The 22,936-nt window shown below is 40.3% G+C and overlaps 2 protein-coding genes and 2 pseudogenes across 3 annotated transcripts; 1 reads left to right on the top strand and 3 right to left on the bottom strand.

The window, feature by feature from the left end:
* Positions 1-2,485: 2,485 nt before the first annotated feature.
* On the bottom strand, positions 2,486-5,097 carry LOC125312812 (annotated as a pseudogene).
* A 642-nt stretch (positions 5,098-5,739) lies between these two features.
* On the bottom strand, positions 5,740-7,450 carry LOC115755944 (F-box protein At3g07870-like). Its single transcript, XM_048272778.1, has one exon. The coding sequence runs from the start codon at positions 7,374-7,376 to the stop codon at positions 6,198-6,200; it is 1,179 nt and encodes a 392-aa protein (XP_048128735.1). The 5' UTR covers positions 7,377-7,450; the 3' UTR covers positions 5,740-6,197.
* A 1,171-nt stretch (positions 7,451-8,621) lies between these two features.
* LOC125312823 lies at positions 8,622-10,751 on the bottom strand (annotated as a pseudogene).
* Positions 10,752-14,086: 3,335 nt separating this feature from the next.
* On the top strand, positions 14,087-22,618 carry LOC115755914 (probable magnesium transporter NIPA6). Of its 2 annotated transcripts, none has more exons than XM_030695516.2 (9): positions 14,087-14,596; positions 14,695-14,751; positions 14,979-15,069; positions 15,188-15,348; positions 15,477-15,586; positions 15,725-15,862; positions 16,871-16,963; positions 17,071-17,188; positions 22,005-22,618. In XM_030695516.2, the coding sequence occupies exons 1-9, from the start codon at positions 14,476-14,478 to the stop codon at positions 22,133-22,135; spliced, it is 1,020 nt and encodes a 339-aa protein (XP_030551376.1). In that variant the 5' UTR covers positions 14,087-14,475; the 3' UTR covers positions 22,136-22,618. The 2 variants fall into 2 exon arrangements, with proteins under 2 accessions (XP_030551376.1, XP_030551375.1); XM_030695515.2 differs by having other exon boundaries at positions 14,089-14,596; positions 15,459-15,586.
* The last annotated feature ends 318 nt before the right edge of the window (positions 22,619-22,936 follow it).

Genomic DNA, 22,936 nt, shown 5'->3' with positions numbered 1-22,936 from the left:
TCCAATCTTTTGATTTATTTCCAAATAAGGGTGAGCAAATTAGATCGGATAGGATCGGACCAAACCGGACCGGGTGGGTTGGTCCGGTCCTTGAGAGGGGCGGTCCGATCCTCGGTTCTAGGTGGATGGGACCGGCCCGGACCTTTTGGGCCGGACCACCCATAATATATATAAGTAAAAAAAAAAGAGAAGCTTTCATTTATTTTCAATGTTCATTTCTCGAGTTATTTCTATTGTTAGGCTATACATTCTTGAAACTTGAACGGTCCCTCAATGTTATGAATGCAATATATCCTATTTATTATAGTCTTTTCCAGTGTATTGTATGGTGATTCAATCGGTTCATTTAATATAATGATAGCAATTTTTTACTATTCATGCGTTTCGGTTGTTCATTTCAATGAGTAGTCCCGTATTTTGTTTTGCATACTTGTTTGGATGTGGAATCCATTTAGTGAACAACATCATTGTTAGTATGTTTTCGCCAGCTAGGTTTTTTTGATTCTGTCCTTTATATATCTCTATTGTGTCGGCGATTAGAGCAATACCATTGTTAAGCCTACCATTTTGTGAAGACACGCCTTCATTATGAAGGTGAGCAAATTGGATCGGCGTGTTTTTTTATTCAGCCGGGGGTATAGATTGTAAATTAACATGCAATCGAAGCATATCGTATTTCAAGGGTTAGATTTCTATAAGCGGCTGATATTAACCATTCCACTGGGCCGGGATCGGACCGAGTCGGTTGTCCCGATCTGGTCCGATCCGGATTGCTAGTCTCGGTCCGGTCCGAACCGCCGGTCCTGGTCCGATCCTTGATCCTAAAAATTTGGGGATCGGGACTACCGGTCCGGTCCTCGGTTCCATACCGAGATCGAACTTGCTCGGACCATGTGCACCCCTAGTTGGAAATGAATTTGCTGCAAGAACCTACCGGCTGTCGCAATTCCCTTTTCACCTCTCCGTTTGCCACGTGACGTTGCACGATTTTGTCACGTGACTTCACACAAAAGTTATGCGACGGACGCTCCCCTAATGGCCTCCCGCACGAGGCCGGAAGTCGTTTATAATCAATCCTCGCTTACTATTCGTAGTTCCACATTTACCCCTTTGTAACATAAAAACCCTTATTGCCTCTCTCTTCCCTCGCGCTCTCCTCTAACGAAAAGCAGTGATTCAAGTCGAGTTCAATATGAATTGCTCTACAATTGATTATTAGGCGGTTGAATATCGATTGCTGTGCCAATGATTCGAGTCGAGTGCAAGATTGTTCCTGAATTTGCACGACTTTATGTTAGATAATTCCGTTGAATGTTCACTAGAAAAGCACAAAAACTGAGCAAAAAGATTATTCGAGTTGAGAAGTGCATGTTCTTTGGAATCGAAATTCGTTTTCTTCTCCATGAAAAAGTTCTCCGATGCAATCATATCTGCAAATTAGATTTCTTACAGAAAAGAACGAACCCCTCGAATTCAATGGATGGAGAAAACCGGCAATAGGGGTGGATTTGCCAAGGGGAAGCCTAGCCATGTACCAAAGGAGTTGATACTTGTTGATTTTCTCGTCTGTCTAAGGAATCAAGTTTTCTTCTGGCACCCAAGTGTATAATTCACATATTTCAAAGATACAAGGTTCCTTCCTTGTCCTTCCTTTATTTCCTTGATTCCTACGTAGTTTCTTAGCTTATTCCTGTTGCGGAGCATGTGAGTTTAGACAATTACTTCTTATGAGTCCTTGTAGATTCAACTATTCCTTCGAGGGGATCGGTTGGTTTTCGTTACGACGGGGTTTACGCGATTTATTCTTTGCAAGAACTCTGCCTCTTTCTTCCGAGCTTCTTTTCTTTAATGGTTAGTACTGGGACTTATTGCCACCTTGTCCCTCCCCGCACTGCCACATGAAAAATCAGTTCCATGGCCCTCTGCTTATCTAATACCTCCTGTTAATAAAGCAACTGTTATTAAGAACTGAACTGAATGTGCACCGAGTTGGATTGTTCCTTACTATTTTTCTAGACGTTGAGGGCTGAGCTGATTGCACCTTGCAGATAGATTCTGTGTAAGATTTCTTTTTTTTTTTGCATAACGAGGAAAAAAATAAACCTTAGATAGGTAAAACTCCGGACCCATGAAATACCCTGCTAACCCCATAGTTCAATTAAGATGTGAGCCAAAGCGCGGATGGGAAGCCTGAACATGGAGCTGATTGCGCTTGGCTGTGTTAGCTTCGACCGAAACCTCTTCTGTTTTTTTAATGCTTCGGATCAAATGCAATGTGGATTCAATCAAGGAGTCGTAACATGGGAAGCAGAAGAAGAAGAAGGCCATCTAAATTTCTTTAGATATTAATTATACAATATTCATAACCACGAGTTAAAAATTGGTGAAGTTGCTGCAAAGTTAAGCCTTGAGTTCCATAAAAAAACTAGAAACGAGTGTTCTGAAATTGGATTATCATCACTGATTATACTGCTTCTCTTATTGAATTTTTATTGAATCTCTCTCTCGAAACTACTTGATAGATATTAAAGTAGCTCGCGCCGAAGAACGATGCTCGATTTTCTTCTGTCTTACTAGACCAGCTTTCCTTTAGTCGGTAGTGCTCCGTCCGAGCAGAACAAACCTGATGCTGTTTTCTCTCATGGACTCAAAGATAGACGACTCTTCGCGCTTCTGGGCAAACGAGTTGAAGAGCTCCTCTAACATCTCGTCCCCAAATTGCACTTGCTCCTTCAAGAGTCCCGCCAGAGCTGCTCTCCAGTGAGAAGCTCTCATTTTCCATCATTAGAGGATGGCCCCCTGCTGATTCTTCAACTAGCTCCGCCATCTTCTTGATGCTGAAGCGCCCATTCCTTTCTACTGCTTCTTACATTTCTTGGGGGGACGCATAATACATCGGCAGGTTAACTCGTCCATTCTCTCTTCACTTATAATTCCCTACACCGGGAAGTTGAAGAAGGATATTGTGAAGGCTCATTCGTTTCGCTGAAGTCTAATTCCTAGTATTCTAACTGAGACGGTTTTGTTATTCGAACGCGGGGAATCTTGGAAAATGAACAAGTAGTTTACAGTAGTAAAGAGAATTGCAAGGCGAACTTGGCTAACACAATTTGCTTTACCTTCTTGACCACCATGTCCACAAGGCAAGAATCCAACAAAATCACGGACCTGTTGACAAAAACTTGAGAATGAGGAGCTCCGCCTGGACGGGTGACAATGATAAGTGCCATTAGTCCTCTGGGAACAACTTCTTGAGCTCTAGCACAGAGGAAAACCTCCAGGTCCTTATCGAACTGCGCAGCATACGCTTCAATGACTTTGTTGTTTGCATTGGGGTAGAATATCCAGACTTTCTGCAAGGCATGGAGAGCTCGTCCTGAACTTCTTTTGGAACTCTGGAAAGTAAATAAAGAATGAAGGTAGACCAAAAAAAGTGGAGACAGCTTTTCAGGTATAAGCGGCTGTAGAATGAACGCGGCACTCAGGCTGCATGATATTGCCGTGTCGTGGGAGTGATCTGAAGAGGGTGTTGAAATCTTTCTGCACATGATCAATGAAGAATACTTGGAATTCCAGGATTTGAGAGTTGAGTCCTAGGGATTTGCACTTCGGCTCCACTGCTTGAAGGAGGTTGCCCACAGCCTAGAATGTGTTAGGCCAGACCGAACAACCGAGATGGGCGATGAGAAAAGCTCTGGAGGAAGGGAATGCTTCTGTGCCGAGATGTTCAGCTACTGCTATGTATTTGCGGGCACTGTCTAAGAACATTCTCTGCTGGCAAAACATTGCATTGACGTTGGTATATGTCATTTGTGCGGCCTTTGGCTTAAGCCGAATTCTAAATGAAAGAAGATACTAAAGTGATGCTACACAATGTCACACATTTAGGAAGAATGATAGGGGAAAAAAAAAAAATAGAACACGAACTTTGGCGACACACATTCAAAAACATCCTGGTTTGAGGTATTCTCAAAACTCTTGGGTTGGTTTCTCAAATCAGTCAGACATGGAAAATAACTGAAACCACTTATCAACATGGCACGGCCTAACCTACCTGGCCAGAGGAGGTTCTGGAGTAGCTGTGAAGGCCTTCTCCACCTTTCATCGGATATCCTATAGAGGGTCCGCCCATCGTTGTTGTCATATCTCTCTCTCTGTCCCTCGCTCTCTCTACGAATGCGCACCTGGGCGACATAGATCAGCTGGTCAATCTGATATTGTATTGGGCACTCGGACCTAAGCTTCAAATCAAGCTCAAGCTTATCAAGTACTTTGTTTGAGTCGAACACGGGCACGGAGTTAATGAATCGCACCATGATATAAACAATTTAACGTGCTCACTCAATACAACCCAGACAACGTCCTAGACAAAGTTTGAAAAGTTGTTTCGTGGCCACTGCCGTTGATCCTCGGAATATGTAAGTAGAAGATCAAAAAGTAATAATACTGGAACATTGTGATTAATGTGAAAACTTGCAGTTGGTAATCTCAAGCATCATCAGCATCTTTCTGTCATTTCATCAATTTGCATGCACAATTGGGTGTGGGATGCTCCCACGAGGAATCCAATTCATGGTCCCTTGACTCAAGAGGAGCACAACATGATCGCGGCTGAGTGTGTGGATGCAGTGGTCATTGGAATTTTGACAAGTCATCTGTTGCCTACCAAGCGACACTAAGATGGCCGTGGAAGCTGAGTTCATAGTGGGAAAACATCCGGCGATGATGTTCCAAAGTGGACGCTTTCTAGTGATGGAGATTTCTGCACAAAAGTCGGCATAAGACTTGACTACTGGCGGGGACCCCAAGAGAGAAATCCCGAAACGACTGGTCTTTATACCAACAGGAACTCAAATCCTTTCACTAGAATTGTTGATTCAAACGTATGCTGGAAACCGCTCAAAGAAGGTTGGTTCAGGCTCAAGACGGATGGATCGGTGAGAGGCAATCGAGGTCCAGAGAGAGGAGGCGGCTTGCTAAAAGACCAATGCGGAAATTCAATGGTTGGTTTCTCCGGTTAACAGGGGATCACAACTGTTCCAATGGCAAAGTTATGGACTCTCTATGAAGGGCTAAAACTGGCCCTGCAATTCCATATGTTACTTATTCACATGGAGCTTGATGCAAACCTATTATCCAAATGCTCAAAGCCGATAATCGCAATAAATGTGAACTTGAGGCTGCTGTTTGTTTGTTTTTTTTTTTAATCGGGGTTGACAACTGATTGTTCAAGTAATTTAGAGCCGATTGAAATTTCTCAAAACCAAAATGTCCAGTGGTTTGAGTTGAAATATAGTCCTGACCAAACCACAAGCAGGCCTAATACAGATTGATCATGAGGGTGACCCTTTTCGAGGATCGACAGCTGATTCTTCAAGTAGTTTAGAGCCGAACGAAATTTCTCTAAATTAAAATGTGTGATTTGATTTGACATATGGTCCAAAGCGAACCACACGCAGGCCTAATGCCATCGAGCACAAGGGTGACCTTTTTCACTGGGACGGCAGTCAAAACAACAGAGATGAAGGCAGAATAATCCATTGCGAGTTTCCTTTTTCTTGATTTTATTTTTACTGCCCCAGTCATTAAGTTATTCAAGTAATTACTCAGCCGCACCACCCCCAGTGCGAGCCACCCGAGAAGAGCAAGCTATTACAGCCAGCGACCGAAGCAGTAGGGAGCCGAGGAGCAAGGCGCTCCACCCTCCATCACTTACTAGGAAACGGAGAGCTCATGACCATGCCTATGCATATGTGATTCGGGAGTGGGGTGCTCTCAGCAAAATCAAATTAGGTTTCCTTCTCGGGGTTTTGATCGGTTTTGATTTGGGCTACTAAAATGCAGAGTACTTCTGAGAACACACACTTCGCCTTATCTAAAGAAAAACCCAATGTAAAAATGGATATGCATTCTAAAGCTTGCAAGAAGTACGAAATATAGATGAGAGCCAGCTTATTTCTTCTGCCTGTCATGTGCCTAATCTAAAGAAAAACTCAAAATGTATAACTAGATATGCATTCTAAAGCTTGCAAGAAGTACGAAATGGAGATGAGAGCCACCTCACTTCTTCTGCCTGTCATGTTGTCAGAGCGGATATGTATAAGACGACTTCTTCTAAATTCAGATGTCTCTTTCCACTTTTCCGTGAGCAGAACCAATCTGTCCTATCAGTAAATGTGATAGCAACCAAGTGATCTCTAAAGCGACACAAGGCTCTCTACTACGGTGACCAAATCGCATTGCTTCGATATTGGAATATTTGCGTATTGGCCCGTGATTGGATTCCAAAAAACTCGTTCTTTATCATCTATTTCCATCACAAGCTTGCCATTCCTCGTGAAGCCATCAATTTGTAATACTTCTCCCAAAGCCTCTTCTCCCGAAGTCTCGGAAGAATACAGCTTGGTCCAAGTCTCAGGCACACCGTATTCCCTCATAACCCAAACCCGAACAGAACAAACGAAATGTGGTTCAGGATCGTCAACTGTGCCGCTGACACTAATGATCACAGCCAGCAAGTCATTTAGTACTGCCACAGACATTATTAAATTATCGAGACCATCTTCGTGAGACATCTCCTCCGGCGGAGCCATTTCATCAAACACCTCACCTGCAACATCGAACAAGACTATGGATCCGTATCCAACCTCATTCCCCAGATCATCGAACTTGTAAGCAAACCAGTGCAGATTCCCATTCAAGAAGACCGCTCGATCGCCACGGCGGAGCGTAGGAACCTCACACTCCAAACTTCTCCAGGAATCTGTACTGAGTGAATAAATCTCGACTTGAGGTTGAGGCGTTGTCCTTTTTTTCTTTTTCTTGGGTAGAAATCCACCATTATATTTTAAAACATAGAAAATCCTCACAATCTTATAGTCATTTGACCTAGCGTCGAAGCCAAACCCCACGGAAACGGAAAGAGATCGATGCTCCAGACCGGATCGAGGAACCTCCTTGTGCTTTCTCGTGAATAAATTCCACAAATACATCGTCTTAATCTCAGGACAGCCATGTCTGAAAATTTCTGTGATGCAGATCAAACCATTACACGAACCATCAACACCACCGTAACAGTAGGGAAGAGTAACAAACGGAATTTCGATTTGTGATTTGGGAGGCAGGGTAAGAGACTCGTTGGAAAACAGAGAGCACAGCCTCTGGACAGGATCCCACAAATTCACACACAGGAGATACCAATTGGAGGCGTCGAGAGCGGAGTGGTTCAAGTGGAGGGCCACGAAACGAGGGTCGTCGATGGCGGAACGCCATGATCGGGAAACGCACCTGAATCGGAGGAGAGACTCCACCGGCAACCGCTTCAGGATCTCGACGATGACGTCTTGAGGGAGCTTCGGTTCGTCGGAGGAACTCATGGTAAGGGTTCGAGAAGAAGAGCGAACATGAACTGGAAGTAGAAAGCTGGAAGGAATTTGCCGCAGTACCCTACCGGCCGTCGAAAATCCCTTTTTAAACCTCTCTGCTTGTCACGTGACAACCACGTGACGTTGCACGATTTTGTCACGTGACTTGACACAAAGGTTATGAGACGTACGCTCCCCTATTGCCACTCTAAATCAGTTTTTCGGGCACGGCAAGGAAATCTTCTGATTTTGCACAAGTCTTTTATAATCTTACCCTCCCTTACTATTCATAATTCCACATTTACCCATTTTTAAACATAAAAACTCTTAGATCTGTCGCCTCTCTCTTCCTTCGCCTCTCTTCACTTGCGTGCTCGTCTAACGAATTGCGGTGATTTGAATCAAGTTCAATATGAATTACTTCACGGTTGATTATTAGGAAGTTGAATATGGATTGTTGGGCGCGAGTACAAGCTTGTTCCTAAATTTGCTCGACTTTACGTTAGATAATTCAATTGGATTTTCACTTAAAAAAGAAAAGCACAAAAATTGTAGAAAAGATTATTCAAGTTGAGAAGTACATGTTCTTTGGAATTGGGGATTTCTTTTGATAATATACGTGAGACAACGGAAAATGCAATCTTATGAGTTTTTCTCTCCGCGAAAAAAGTTCTCCGACGCAACCATAGCTGCAACTGAGATTTTTCACCGAAAAGAGCGAACCCCTTGAATTCGACGGACATAGAAAACCGACCATAGAAGCCGATTTGCCACCATGTACCAAAAGAGTTGATAGCTGTACATTTTCTTGTCTGTCTTATGTGGATTGAATCATGGAGTCATAATAAGAGAGACGAAGACCATCTAAAAATATTGATTGTACATACATAACCACGAGTTAGTACTCGGTGAAGTTGCTGCAAAGTTAAGCCTTAAGTTCCATTTCGGAGAAACTGCAGACAGAGTGTTCTGAAATTGGATCGTCATCATTGATTATACTGCTGCTCTTATTCAGTATTTATTGAATCTCCCTGTTGAAGTAGCTCGCGCCGAAGCTCCGCAGAACAAACCTGGTGCTTCTTCCTCTCACGGACTCTAAGGTAGGCGACTCTTCGCGCCTCCAGGCAAACGAGTCGAAGTGCTCATCTAACATCTCCTCCCCAATTTGAATTTGTTCCTTCAAGAGTCCTGCCAGAGCTGTCTCTCCAGTGAGAAGCTCTCATTTTCGTCGTTAGAGGATGGCCTTCTGCTGATTCTTCAACTAGCTCCGCCGTCTTCTTGATGCTGAAGCGCCCTTTCCTTTCTACTGCTTCCTACATTTCTTGGTCTCTCTTCACTTGTAGTTCCCTACAGCAGAAAATTGAAGAAGGATACTATTAAAATATGTCTCGAGTTTGAGTCCGAAGTAAAATTGTGAATATTCCGAATCGAATATTTTATGGACAATTGAAATCGAGCAAAACACAATATGCATGCGTTTGATATCTTTTGGGAAGATTGGATGAAGTTTGTTTGAAGTCTAAAGATATCTACTGTATCTTGGAGTAGGAGTTTGATCCTGAGAAAGAAAAAAAAGATAAGGTCAACAACTAAAGGCTATCAAGATAACAACAAAAGAGGAAAAGTTTAAGATAAGCTTTTCTTCTTGGACCGGTCAAACAGGAACCTTTTCATTGACCCATCTTGGACTCCTTCTGGTGGTGGGTTTAATAATATATATTGTGGGTTTTGCGTTTCTTAAAGATAGAAGCAGAAGGTCTTGAAGCACGGGTTTTTTTTCTCAGAGTGCCGTGGTTAAGTCCATAGGTGCTGGGTGCTTGCACGTCCAGAGAAAACGAAGGAGACTTCTTGAAGCGCCGGTTTCTAAGCGAGTGCTTGACATTGGGATTTTGTTTTGTTCGTGGAATTACATCAAGAATTCAAGTGTCGAAGCCGATTAAATTTTGAGGTTAGATTTGTGTAATTCGATTGAGAAATTATTTCGTTAGGAATTGGAGGCTAAATACTATATGTGTTCTTGGATGTAATTGGGGCTTGGAAAACACCGAAAGTGTTTGAGTGACTGGAATGTAGTCTGTAATCTCCGTGTATCGCTCGTTCTAGAGTGAAATTCGTTGCCGCTCTCCCCGTGGACGTAGGTCTCTACGACCGAACCACGTACATCCGGTGTCTAATTTATTTTCTTATTTTGTCTATTTTATCGTTCGATCGCTTGTTACACGCAACGGATACTGTCAAGGCTTATTCGTTTCGCTGAAGTCTAATTCCTGGTATTCTAACTGCGAAGGTTTTCTTATTTGACAGAAATATTCGAGGGGAATATTGGAATATGAACAAGTACTTTGCAGTATTGAAGAGAACTGCAAGCCGGACTGGGCTAACATAATTTTCTTTTTACCTTCTTGACCACCAATTCCACAACGCAAGAATACAACAAATCCGCGGACCTTTTGGCGAAAACTTGAGAATGAGGAGCTCCGTCTGGACCGGTGACAATGATAAGTGCCATTAGTCCTCCGGGAACGACTTCTTGTGCTCTAGCACAGAGGAAAACCCCCATGTCCTTGTCGAACGGCGCTGCATATGTTTCAATGACTCATTAGTTTGCATGGGGCTAAAATAGCTCTTGTCCGGAACTTCTTTTGGAACTCCAGAAAGCCAATGAAGAGTGAAGGAAGACCGAACAAAGTGGAGACAGCTTTTCGGGAATAAGCGGCCGTAGAATGAACCCAGCACGTCGACTGTATGGTATCTGCTGGTCTGGTGGGAGTTATCTGAAGAGGGTGGTGAAGTCGTTCTCCTCATGGTCGTTGAAGAATACTTGGAATTCCAGGATTTGAGAGTTGAGTCCTAGGGATTGGCACTTCTGCTCCGCTGCTTGAAGGACGTTGCCCACAGCCTAGGATATGTCAGGCCTGACCGACTAACCGAGATCGGCCTTGACAAGAAAAGCTCTGGAGGAAGAGAATGCTTCTGTGTCGAGATGTTCGGCTACTGCTTCCTCGATGAGTTTGCGGGCACTGTCTGTGAACATTCTCTGCGGCAAAACAATGCATTGAAGTTGGTATATGTCATTTTTACGGCCTTTGGCTGGAATTCTAAATGAAAGAAGATACTAAAGTGATGCCGCACGATGCCACACATTTACGAAGCATGTGACCAAAAAGAAAAAGAACACGAACTTTCGCAACACACATTCAAAAACATCCTGGTTTGAGGTATTCTCAAAATTCTTGGGTTGGTTTCTCAAATCAGTCAGACACGGAAAATAACTGAAATCACATGTCAACCTGGCGCTGCCTAACCCACCTGGCCAGCGGAGTTTCTGGAGTAGCTGTGAAGCCCTTCTCCACCATTCATCGGGTATCCTTTAGAGGGTCCGTCCATAGTTGTCATCTCTCTCTCTCTTTGTCCCTCGCGATCTCGTTCTCTCGGCAAGCATGCACCTGAGAGACATAGATCGGCTGGTCAATCTTATATCTTATTCGGTATTCGGACCTAAGCTTCAAATCAAGCTCAAGCTTATCAAGTACTTTGTTCGAGTCGAACACGGGCACGGAGTTATTGAATTCGCACCATGATTTAAACAATTTAACGTGCTTACTCAATACACCCACGCAACGTCCTAGACAAAGTTTGAAAAGGCTTTTCGCGGCCACTGCCATTGATCCTCGGAATATGCATGTAAGTAGAAGATCAAAAAGTTAAAAAACTGGAAAACTGTGATCAATGTAAAAACTCTTGCAGTACGTATTCTCAAGCATCATCAGCATCTTTCTGTCAGTTCATCACTTTGCAGGGATCCAAATCATGGTCCCTTGACTCAAGAGGAGGATAACATAACCGTGTCCAAGTATGTGGATGCAGGTGGTAATCGGAATTGCTGATTCAAACGTATGCTGGAAGCCGCTCAAGGAAGGTTGGTCTAGGCTCAACACGGATGGATCGGTTGGGAGGGAATCGAGGACTGGAGAGAGGTGGCGGTTTGCTACGCGACTAATCCGGAATTCGATGGTTGGTTTCTCCGGATACATACGGGGGAATCACAATTATTCCAATGGCAGAGTTATGGGCTCTCTGTGAAGGGATAGAAATGGCCCTGCAGTACCATATCTTATCCGTATTGCAATAATGTTCATAGCTGATAATTGCAATAAAGTGAACTTGAGGCCGCTGTTTCTTTAAGGCAGGACTCTCCTAAGCAGATTTTCGAGCTGTTGGATGGAGCACGTACGTAGAAAGGACGAGCGCGAAGGCGGAGAATATGAGTTTTTGAAGAACCTCCGCCGGAATTCTGCAAAACTTACACTTGGATTTCACTGTCTTCTCAGACAAGCTAGGATAACCGGTCGTTTTGTTTTTAGGACTTGGTCATCTCTTGTTTTACAAAAGTAAAATAGGAAAAGAAAATTGATAAATGCGTTGGTACTCCTAAAACTTGTCGCGAAAGTGCAATTCAGTTTTAAAGCTTTCAAAATGTGTAATTAAATCATAAAACTTGTCAAATTGGCGAAATTAAGTCATTATGTTGATTGCACTTTTTAAAAGTTTGAGGACCGATTAGGCTATCGTGACAAGTTTGAGGACTTGATTGCACATTTTGATAGTTACTCCGATTGCACTTTTGTGATAAGTTTTAAGACTTTCAGTGCATTTATCCCAAAAGAAAATTTGAGAAGAAAATCACGTTTGATCTTTGATGATTTTTCTTGTTTTATTTTGCCTTATATTAATATTAAAAGTGGAGAGGGCAAATTCCATCATTGCAAAAATTCATATGCGGGACATTCACTTACAAAGAAACTTATCCCAAGGATTTCTCTTTTTATTTTCAGTATTTGAGAAATTACTCAAGACTCGGAAATTTTACTAGTAATTAACTATAAATTATCTCTAAGATGGAAAGCTACTACTTGCTAAAATATACTAATACCTAACAAGAGAAATTTATACTCTAACCGAAAAAACGACGATGGTTATGAAATGTTACTTGTCATATATTTCAATTTACTTAATTTGTTTATATAATACTAACTAATTTCGGATAATTGCTTTTTTCTTTTTGTGAGAGAAGGGGCAAAACCCAAGTATTACATTAACACTTGCCTAACAAAGATCAAACTAGATTGATGTCCTATCACTAGGGGAATTAAACTTATTTGTGGCCTATCTAGCGCCGCAAGGCCGAATGATCTAATTCACTAACGAATTCGCACATAAATTTCTTTCCCCAAAAGTATGAAGAATTTTTACTTGCTAGAAGTACTTCAACAAATTCCGAATTCAAAAGAAGAGGATGTTGCCAAAACAATGAGTGGTAATTGGTTTTCGAAACGGTGCGGGCAATTGCTGCTTACAAGTTCGCCTCCACAATAACTCTAGGAATGCCTAGAGAAATTGCCAGTTTGAGGCCCGAAAGGATACCCCAAAGCTCAGCCTTTAACAAAGTGCGCAATCCTATTTTTGGGCAAAACCAGCAAATCGAATGTGCTTTGTAGCGTTTTAATATAGGAAAGTAGCAAATCGAAAGAGGTTGGTTAGTGGCTTTTCTTTTACTAGTAATATCCCTATATGATTAGTGATTTTAATTTAATTCAAAATTTTCTTTAAGTGTTTATACAGAAGAGTAAAATGTGTAATATTGTTAGTAACTTTTTATTTACTTGTGACATTCATATCTTGTTGGTAATTTTTGTATACATCGAAATGACTTTCCATACGCTTAGGTATGTTTGACAACGATTCTGATTCTTTGATTTTGTTCTCCGAAACAAAAAGAATCGAGAAGAATATTTGGTAATGTAAATAATTATGATTCTCATTCTGTTCTCAGAAATAGTTTTAGAACAAAAACAAAAAATAAAAAAAATTTAATTTTGGAAAGAAAAAAAAAAGAATCTACAAACTCCCAGTTCTTTTGATAAGATTAAGTAAACGTGGACTTCTGAACTTTAAAAAAAATTAAAATCAAAATTGAAAATTTACTAACAACTAAAGTTTTTAAATACATTCTTTTTAAAATTAAATTTAAAAATAATTGTTAAAATTTAACAAAAAAAGTTAAAATTTTTTAAAGAGGGGTGATTGAAAATTAAAATATTTTAAAAAATAAAAATAAAAAAATACATAAAAATGGGGGTGAGATTAAAAAAATTATAAAAACTTTAAAAAGTTGAAAATTTTAAAAAAATTTAAAATTTAAAAAGAAAGATGAAAAATTTTAAGAAAAGAATTCTCGCTACCCGATTGTTCCCGGAAACATAAATTTTGCATAGTTACAAAAAGCATTTCTGTTCCGAAAATAGAAATTTTGTACAGATCATCAAAAGCATTCGATTCTCTAAAAATTATCTATGGAACAGAATCGGAAAATATGATTATAATCAGAATTACTTTTTCGGATCAAAATTATTGCCAAATAGACCCTTAGTAATTGGTGCACTTAGTAAACTTTTTTTTTTTTTTGGGTCCAAGTGCACGTAGTAACTTCTTATTTTGTGTAAGATTGATATGTGATTGGTAATTTTGGTGTTTATATATATATATATATATATATATATATATATATATATATAAAAATCGTATATATCTTATTTTAGAGACTTTTTACGGGCAATGAAAAAATTCGGACAGGAAGACGGAGACAGCGGAGAGACCTGAGCTTGTCTTTTTCGTTTTCGGTTTTGCTTGCCAGGGAAAAAAGGACCACGCCTCCGAAGTGGACTGGCAGGTGAGTCCTGTAACGACCCACCTCTCTTTTGCCCTCTCCCCTTTCACCTTTCATCTGAACAAACATCAACTCCACGAAGAAGAAGGCTACCCCGCCTGAAAGGATCGTGAAAAGATTGCTTCTTTTGTCAATCTCTTTCAGAATCAAAAGAAACCCAGAAGAGAACTGGAAGCTTGTGCTGTGGTGTTCATTCTTTACCCTTTGCTGCGTTTCCTTCTGAGAGCAAAGTCTAGCTTATTCCACACTGTTGAGTGGTACCCACATCAGATTTCTCTGAGCTTCCCCTGAGCACCATGATCATTCTACTCGGGGACTGAAGTCAAGAGCAAGAGGAAGAGACACACATGTATGTGCAGATCCAATTGCGTGTGAATAGATTACATGTACTCGAGCAATTTGATAGGGTTCATACTGGCACTGGTGTCCAGTGCCTTCATTGGCTCCAGCTTTATCATCAAGAAGAAGGGTCTTCGCAGAGCCGGCGTCAATGGGCCTAGTGCGAGTATGCCTTCTCTTTTCTGATATTTGTCTGTTTCATGGTGGTGAATTTTCATGTTGTGGCTGATTGGGTGACGTAATGTACCTGCAAATTGATTGAAGGTGTTGGAGGCTACGGTTACTTGTTGGAGCCACTGTGGTGGATTGGCATGATCACTAGTAAGCCACTAATTACTCTGCTTCTGCTACATTGCAAGTCTTTTTGTTCTTGGAGGGACAGTTTTTCTTTATGCTTTTACCTTGATTCTGGAATCAATTTGATTCGCCCTTCCTAAATTGTCTGATGGAAGAAAATGGGAATCTCTTTATGAATGATGTCCTTTAAATTTTTCTATTACTATGACGAAGTTATGTGTCTGCTTAACTGTTATTTTGATATCTGGCAGTGGTTGTGGGAGAAATAGCAAATTTTGTAGCATACATATATGCCCCTGCTGTGCTCGTGACTCCACTAGGCGCTTTGAGTATCATTGTTAGGTACATTTTGAGTTCTTGTGCGGTTCTACTGTTTGGCGCTTGTCCATGCAATTTTATTGGTTTGTAACGCGTCGACTTTCCTGACCAAGTTTGGTTTATATCTGAATAATGTGGTCAGTGCTGTTTTAGCGCATTTCTTGTTGAATGAGAAGCTACAGAGAATGGGGATGTTGGGTTGTCTTCTTTGTATTGTGGGTTCTACAATAATTGTGCTTCACGCACCTGAAGAAATGTCTGTCACTTCTGTGGAAGAAATATGGGAGTTAGCAACTCAACCAGGTTTGTCACTAGAAGATTGCTAAATTCATTCTAGTGCTAGATGCTAACAACCTTCTATTTCCCATCCCGTTTCCTTTTACTGATTAAGTTGATTTTGTTGATGCTTTCAGCTTTCCTTTTGTATACAGCGTCAGTAGTTGCAGTAGCATTGGTACTGATTCTATATTGCGCTCCTCGCTATGGTCAGACAAACATCTTGGTTTATGTAGGAATTTGCTCTACTATTGGATCATTAACGGTAACGAAGTTGCCTCTTTAGCTCAATTTTCTGAGTATTAATTGAGGGCTAAGTTATTCTTGATCGATGCATATTAGATCTTTCAGTTCCCAACACTTTCACAAACTCCTAAAGTGATCCAGACCTGGTATCTTTCAGGTTATGAGTATAAAAGCGATCGGCATTGCAATCGAACTCACTTTAGAGGGCTCAAATCAGGCTGTGTACTTTCAGACGTGGATTTTTGCGATGGTTGCGGTGACTTGTATTATCACTCAGTTGAACTATCTAAACATGGTATGAACTTTTGGTATGGTTATAACTTCGATAAAGTTTATTGGTCCAGAAGTGTCAGAAGGCTGCTCTGTTCTTCTTATCTTGAAGCTTTTCTGTGGTTTAGCAACAATTCTAGTTTGAATACATTTAGTTTTCCTCTCTGTTGGGGTTGGAGAAGACTAATCATAGTGTTCTTGAGCTCTTTAATCCTGTTTACCTATCTAACAGTGGTTATAGCTTTCTATGTCGATCGTTATGCACTCTCAGCTCTCCATAATGGTTTTTCTGATGTAGTTTTCATGTTTGCATGCTTGTACCTGTAGAGCATTTCAGGTTAAAACTCTGTTTGGCCAATTTCTGATTGTGTTTACATTTGCTGGAATACGTATACATAGGTGGCACAAATTGTGTTAGAGTTGTTTCCATTAATTAGGACCTCTACCTAATCTCCAATGCAAATTCAGTTGCTTCTCTATAACTAAGGGGTTTTTTTTTTTTTTGGGTCAAACTCTATAACTAAGTCCTCAAGTAGGGATTTCGAGTAATATTACACATTGCTCTGATATTCTTCTTTATCAATCCTATCTGATGTTTGTTGTCATTGGTTGTTTGTAGCCTTTTCCCAATGTTCTTGCCTGCTTACATTTCCCTTTCCATGCCTTGCATCTGTAGCCCGGTTTTCTTCTTGAATGTATATGACTGTGTGTGCACACACTATCCTGATATAGGACAAGAAATAGTCTCTGTCTTACCTGTGTAATTAACTAAACGTTTGTGCTTAAAATTGTTGTTGAGGTTTCATTTTCTCTTTCTTTTTCTTTTTATTAACCCTGCTAAATGTCCTTAATAAAATACCCAAGAAATGAAAATTGTAAGAACCGACAGAAGATTGTCTAGACTGTGTTGCTGAAATCAGCAAGTTTCCAGGGTAATTAAGGAACTCTTTTTTACCAAATAGACAATTGTGTTTAAAAAATTTGATTGTCATTGTACTCCAAAATCTCACCTAATTCCTTGGCATCACTGCAGGCATTGGATACTTTCAACACAACTGTCGTTTCTCCAATTTATTACGCCATGTTCACAGCTTTTACAATCTTAGCCAGTGCAATAATGTTTAAGGTATAGAAATACGATGACTCAGTGATTTTTTTCATTCCTTGGATTCTTTAATTGGTAAAGGGAAGAGATAGGAAATGATTTCTAATTTAGATGCATGAAATGTGAAGGATTATTCTGGTCAAAGTGCGAGCAGCATAGCATCAGAGCTTTGTGGGTTCATCACCGTGTTATCGGGGACAGCTGTACTGCATAGTACAAGAGACCCCGATCCTCCAGTACTTACAGGTATACATCTCAAATATGTTAATCGGAACCTCATGAAAGATATACGTTGCTCATATCATTGCGATACGTTGGACTATTTCTCATTCGCTTCACATGGTATAGGTGGGGCTTCTTTGCAAAACTGTCATGATTGAGCAAAGATCAAACTTAATTTTCACACGAGATGTGTTTTAATAGTTTTCTAATAACTAAGATGGAGATGAAAAAACAATTTCAGTAGAGAGCTATACATGCCAAAAAAATATTTAAGCTAGCAAAAAGGCCACACAAAGCTGCACGAACTTCTCTCTCTCTCTCTCTCTCTCTCTCTCTAAGCATGAAAACAGGGCTATTGCTCATCGGAGTCAAATCATTAGTGGAATTTGTTTTAAGTTGATGAAAGAAACAGACATGGTAATAGAGTGGAAGCAAAAGAACACAAAAGAAGGGAGAGAAAAAAATCAGTCAACACCATTTTAGAGAATAAAGAGTATGTTTTTCATTTCTAACATTATACATAGGACTTGACTCCCAAAAAAAAAAAAAAAAAAAATTCAAGCAGAAAAGAGAGTCCAGATATCATGTTAACTATTTCTTTGCCATATTATTTGGACATAGCGCTTAGAGCCCCTTCTACTGAAAATGACCCTCCACTGCAAATTATGTATTCACCCTGGGAAATCTCCATGACCACTTTCAGAGAAGAACTCGATAGGACAAAAAAATGTCATTAATTCCATTGCTCCAGCCTGGAAGGGCTTGTGTGTAGATTTCCAGCTTATATAATTTCGATTCTCCACTACAATTTTTCCTCTATCTTGTTGAACATTGGCACCCTCACCAAGTTGGCTAGATGAGAACAGTCTTCAATCAATTGGAGGAAACTGTGGATCACGACTTAATCAAGCTGTCTATGAGACTTCTTTAGTATCTTCATCTCCAACAGTACCTAGGCTTTCTAAAATTTTTCCAGATTCTGAACCTCTTGAAGAGATTTGATAAAATTTTGTCCTAAAGTCTTCTGGCAAGCCTTGAGAAAGCATTCTTGCTGCAATTTATACTGCATCCTCCTCCACTTCTCTAACTGACTAAAAGTAGACTCCTGAAGCTTACACTCTGCCCTGTTAGCATGAGAAATCAACAGCCTCCAGCAAAGACGTTTGAGAAGATTCTCTGAAAGCTCTTCTAAAAAATCTGTCACTCCACTTCTAATATCAGCTGGTAGTCAAGAATTTCATCATCCATCACCAATCTGCAAATCTGGTTGTGTCTCCCTTTCGGTTGTGGATATTTGAAAGAGTGTTATGGCGTTGTTGCATTCTTAAGTCTATTGATATTTTCAATAACCTTGGGTTTGTACTAGAGATCCTTGTAGCTATTTATTAGATGCCCTTAAAGTTGAGAACCCCAAAGATCTCCCTGTAATGGAAGACCAATAAGTTTCAAATTATTCAATTACCTTCAATAAGATTCAAATTACTCACTTACCTTCAATCTCATCACTTCTCAATGCTTCATAGGCCACATATACGTTTATTCTTTATGATAACAGTTCACTAATGGGCACCAAGGGAGTGCCAATTCATTAATAGAAATAACTCAATGCCAAAAGAGAGCTCATTTACAAGATAAGATCCCCAGTATCAATCAAAGCATTTACATCCGATAGTATATCAATGCACCAGAAGTGTAAAACGTTGCACCAATTCCCAATGAATTCTTCAATGGAAGAGAATTCTCCCTTCAAAAGCTCTGTTATTAGATTCTTTGTCACCAACCAAAAAGCAGGAAGAGGAGCTTAAGAAAACCATTTTATGCTATGAGAAAGGATTTGAATACCCTGCGAAAAGGATTTGAATACCCTGCGAGGCCCACTGCTTTATGGACCCCACTATAACCCCACTTAACCCAGTAGAAGCTTAAGAGGAAGTCCAAAAGTTTTGCATCCTCGGACAATGTAGAGGGAGATAAGTTTATTTGAGAGAGGGCTATGCTTAGGTCAGTTCCTTCAGTAAACTTCTTTTGTAAATCAGAAGTGACCTTCGTTATTACAACCGTCTTTTTTTATGTCAAAGACCAGAAGCTATGCGCACTTTCTTCCTGTTCTTTTGGCAAAGGAAGCACCTCCTGTCCAATACTGTACCTCTCTTTTCAGATTATCCAAAGTGAATACATTCCCGACAAGCTTCTTAACCAAAAAAAGGCAACCAAGGTGGAACCTTTACTTTCCAGATAGCTTTCCAAGCAAAAGATAGTCTAGTACCATCATAAACCTTCACCATCATCCAACAGAATGATCCAACAGAAACTTTTCCATCTTAGACATCATTTCAAAACAACAGATTGTCAAATTTAGGAGCAATGCTCGAGTCATACAGCAAATAGAAAAAGACAGCAAAGTCTTCAGCTCCCAGTCATGGGTTTGTCTTGAAAAGTCAATCAGCTTACCTGAGAGGTTCCACCAAGATCTTCAGCTTGAATACTACTTTGTGAGATATTGTCACATTTGGCCTCTAAGACCTGGAACAACCTCCGATGTACCTCAGATTAGACTGTTTCTCTTTATAAGGATCTAGAAAGCCTGAGTTTGGCTTATGCTAAGCTTGTAAACCTCTGGTAAACTTAGGATGCTGTCAAGGATCCAAATTATTTTGGTGTCTAGAATGCTATAAAGTAAATTGATGCGTCTTCACACATTGAGGCTTTTAAGCTGGGAGAGGTGGACCTGATCACGGTAGGAATGATTTAATTACGCAGCCCATGCTTTGGTCAACTGGGTAGCTGGATTTGCAAATATTTGTGGATCCAATGCAACCTGGTTTATTCTCTTTCGAAATTAGGCTTGTCTCGTATGCAAGGTATGAAATCCCTTATCGAAATTGAGCTAGGCTTGCTTTCTAGATTTTGCTGAAATAGTTTTAATAATTATTGATATTGATGACAAGTAGACTCAATCATTGGCGCTGGGGGTCTACCTTCTCCAAACGGGTAAGGGGCTGACCATATAGCTGCCTACTTGTTACACCCTTTCACTTGACTGGTGCTGCTAGTTTAAACCAAAATAAAAAATAAAAAGTTGCTCTGGTTGGGGCTTGTTTTAGTCAGTACAAGAGTACTCCTGTCCTCCTGTGTGTGACGAATGCTTCCTATTGATTCTGCTATCTTTTATTGGAAGCAGTAGTTTCCAGAAGTCGCACATACACAGTTTATAATCTCCAAGTATCAAAATCTTTTTCAATTTTTGTTTTTCAGGCTGTATTGGTTTATAATATGAAATGACAATCCACCTCTATATGCTTATTTCGCTCATGAAACACTGAACTGTTAGCAATGGAAATTGCGGATTGATTACCACAATGGAGAGTAGATGATCCAGTCATAGGCAGTCCAATCTCAGCCAACAGCTTATGAACCCATTGAAGCTCACCTATAACATTAGCCATAGCATGATACTCGGCCTCTGCACTAGATCGAGAAACAACGAATTGTTTCTTACTTTTCCATGACACGAGATTATGTCCAAGGAAGACATAGGATCCCAAAGTAGACCGGCAATTCACAAACCAAGAATAAAATAACACAAGCTACTACAGCACCACTGAGAGCACTGTAGGGTGAGATTCAAAAGAAACTTTTGCTTTTCTGACTTACTGTTAGTCGACTACTGGGAATGACTAGTCAGGAACCACATGACAAAAAACACCACGAACATACACGAATCTCGCCCAAGCCACCACAAATTATGATCAAATTATCACATCACCACAAACAACTCAACACCAATCAAAACACACCTTGAAGAGACAAACTCGAGGGAATGGTGGCGGAGACCAAAGAAATCGCTTGGAGTTGTGGGCACGGTTGCCGGTGCTCGCAGCAAGGGAAGAAACCCTAGTGGCGGCGGTGTAGTCGTTGCAGCAAGGGAAGGAACCCTAACAGCGGCAGTGTGGTCTTATGTCTTCTCTCACGTTGGAAGGTTGTGCTCTGATATTGGTAAAAGAGAGAATTATTATTGTTGAGATCAAAAGAAGTGTTTATAGCCTTAGGTTTAAGCCTTGTACAATTACATAAATAACCTCAACTTGCTAACGCTATAGAATAATGAGTAATAAACCCAACAAACCTTACAGATTTCGAGTATCTTAAATTGTGGGAGAAGGCTTTGGTGTTGTTGTTATTTTATGATATGGACATTTTGGAGTATGATCAATTGATCTTTTCCTTCATATGATGTACTTTTTTCTCACTTACACTTCATCAGATGAAGCAAAACACTTCATTTTACTCTGTAAGGCCATTATGTCTTGCATATCTTTCTTTACATATCCTGTCATATATACTTGACTGTAAAGGTGGATGGGGAGTGTAATTGGTCATGTGAAAAAGAGAAAGCAATCTTATTGAGAATGTGAGGTCTTATTCCATAACTCTTGGGGAGCCAACCAAGAAACTCTATGAGACAAAAGCCTTCTTTCCTCCATCAGAATGTGAAGTCGATGGGCTCCTCTCTCTCTCTCTCTCTCTCTCTCTCTCATATAAACATGCAGATCTGACTTATGGCTAGAATGGGAAACTTGGGTTGGTTTACCTATGCCTTCTTCTATTTGAGAAGATAACCATACATGCTTTGTTTGGAGAGTGCGTAGTGTGACATATACAGCAGTTTTCAGACGAATAGATTCTATCATCTCTGTTAGAAGTGTGCCTCTTTCTAGATTTCCTTTTCTTGGTGATGGAACGTCATTTATCGAGCTGTCTGATGATTTGAAATCCTTGTGCCTTACTGCCCTTAATTGGCTTAACACTGCAGTTTTTTGATAACCTCAACGCCTTGCAGATTTATACACGCCATTATCTCCAAAAGTATCGTGGTACATACAAGGAAATGGCGAAGTTTGGAAGCAGAAGGATGAAGACGGCTCGTCCCCTAGTTTCATAACAATCCTTCGGCAGGACTATTTTAAGTGAAGGTGTAACCAGACATGCTTAGAGGAGAGACATTTGGAGGAAATCAACAGTATTGACCCACTACTTGAGAGAATTGATACGTGACTCACCATGACCTCCAAGTATTCAAAAGACGCAGTGAAGTTCAACTTGTGACTTGCCGAATCTCTTGTTTCCCTGCTCAGCATGGCAAATCAAGCCACGTAATGGAAGTGCCATCAGGTGAAAACATTATCCTTGCCTTCATTTCTTCGGATTTGTCCAACAAATGAGTTCAGCTGCATAGTGTTTTGAGCCTTTAGGCCACAATTATTTGTTTGTTTGAGCCCTGGGATTCACTGAAACTTGTTATTTGATTACACACAGAATATGCATTTGTACATTATTTGTCGCTGCTGGTTCTCCTGGTGTACATTGCTTGTTTACGAAGCCTTGCGGGGTGTATTTTTCTCAAGTTTGTTACATGGAAACTTAGATCAGTGAAAAATAAAAATTTATTGGTGACAGAGTCTATTATATAGTATAAAGATTTTGGATATTTATGCTCTTTCAACATCTTTGGCTTCAGCAGTCCATATTATAGAGCAGAAGTTCTTTTATCTTCCCGTTTCTTTTGTGACTTATCTCCAAATTACATCGATGGCATGGAAAACAGTTTGGGATATGCTATTTCTGTAACTTTTCTCCAGTAGTAAGGAAAACTTTCATGCTCATAGAGGTTAGATTATCGGAGTATCAACTATTTGTGCCCAATCGGCGTAACTTTTTAATTGACTAGGACCTTGCTCATTTGTCTTGGCACCATTTGTGTTATTCAAAGAC

This window comes from Rhodamnia argentea, chromosome 11, assembly GCF_020921035.1.
Source record: "Rhodamnia argentea isolate NSW1041297 chromosome 11, ASM2092103v1, whole genome shotgun sequence".
Classification (NCBI taxonomy): Eukaryota; Viridiplantae; Streptophyta; class Magnoliopsida; order Myrtales; family Myrtaceae; genus Rhodamnia; species Rhodamnia argentea.
Note: the sequence above shows the minus strand (reverse complement) of the source record. Positions and strands in the feature narration are given on the sequence as shown.

Excerpts from the sequence above, each read along its gene's own strand:
- LOC115755944 (XM_048272778.1), bottom strand. The coding sequence starts at position 7,376 with ATGAGTTCCTCCGACGAACCGAAGCTCCCTCAAGACGTCATCGTCGAG.
- LOC115755914 (XM_030695515.2), top strand. The coding sequence starts at position 14,476 with ATGTACTCGAGCAATTTGATAGGGTTCATACTGGCACTGGTGTCCAGT. Across the intron at positions 15,587-15,724 it reads CTACTATTGGATCATTAACG|GTTATGAGTATAAAAGCGAT; the intron begins GTAACGAAGTTG and ends GGTATCTTTCAG. Across the intron at positions 15,863-16,870 it reads AGTTGAACTATCTAAACATG|GCATTGGATACTTTCAACAC; the intron begins GTATGAACTTTT and ends GCATCACTGCAG.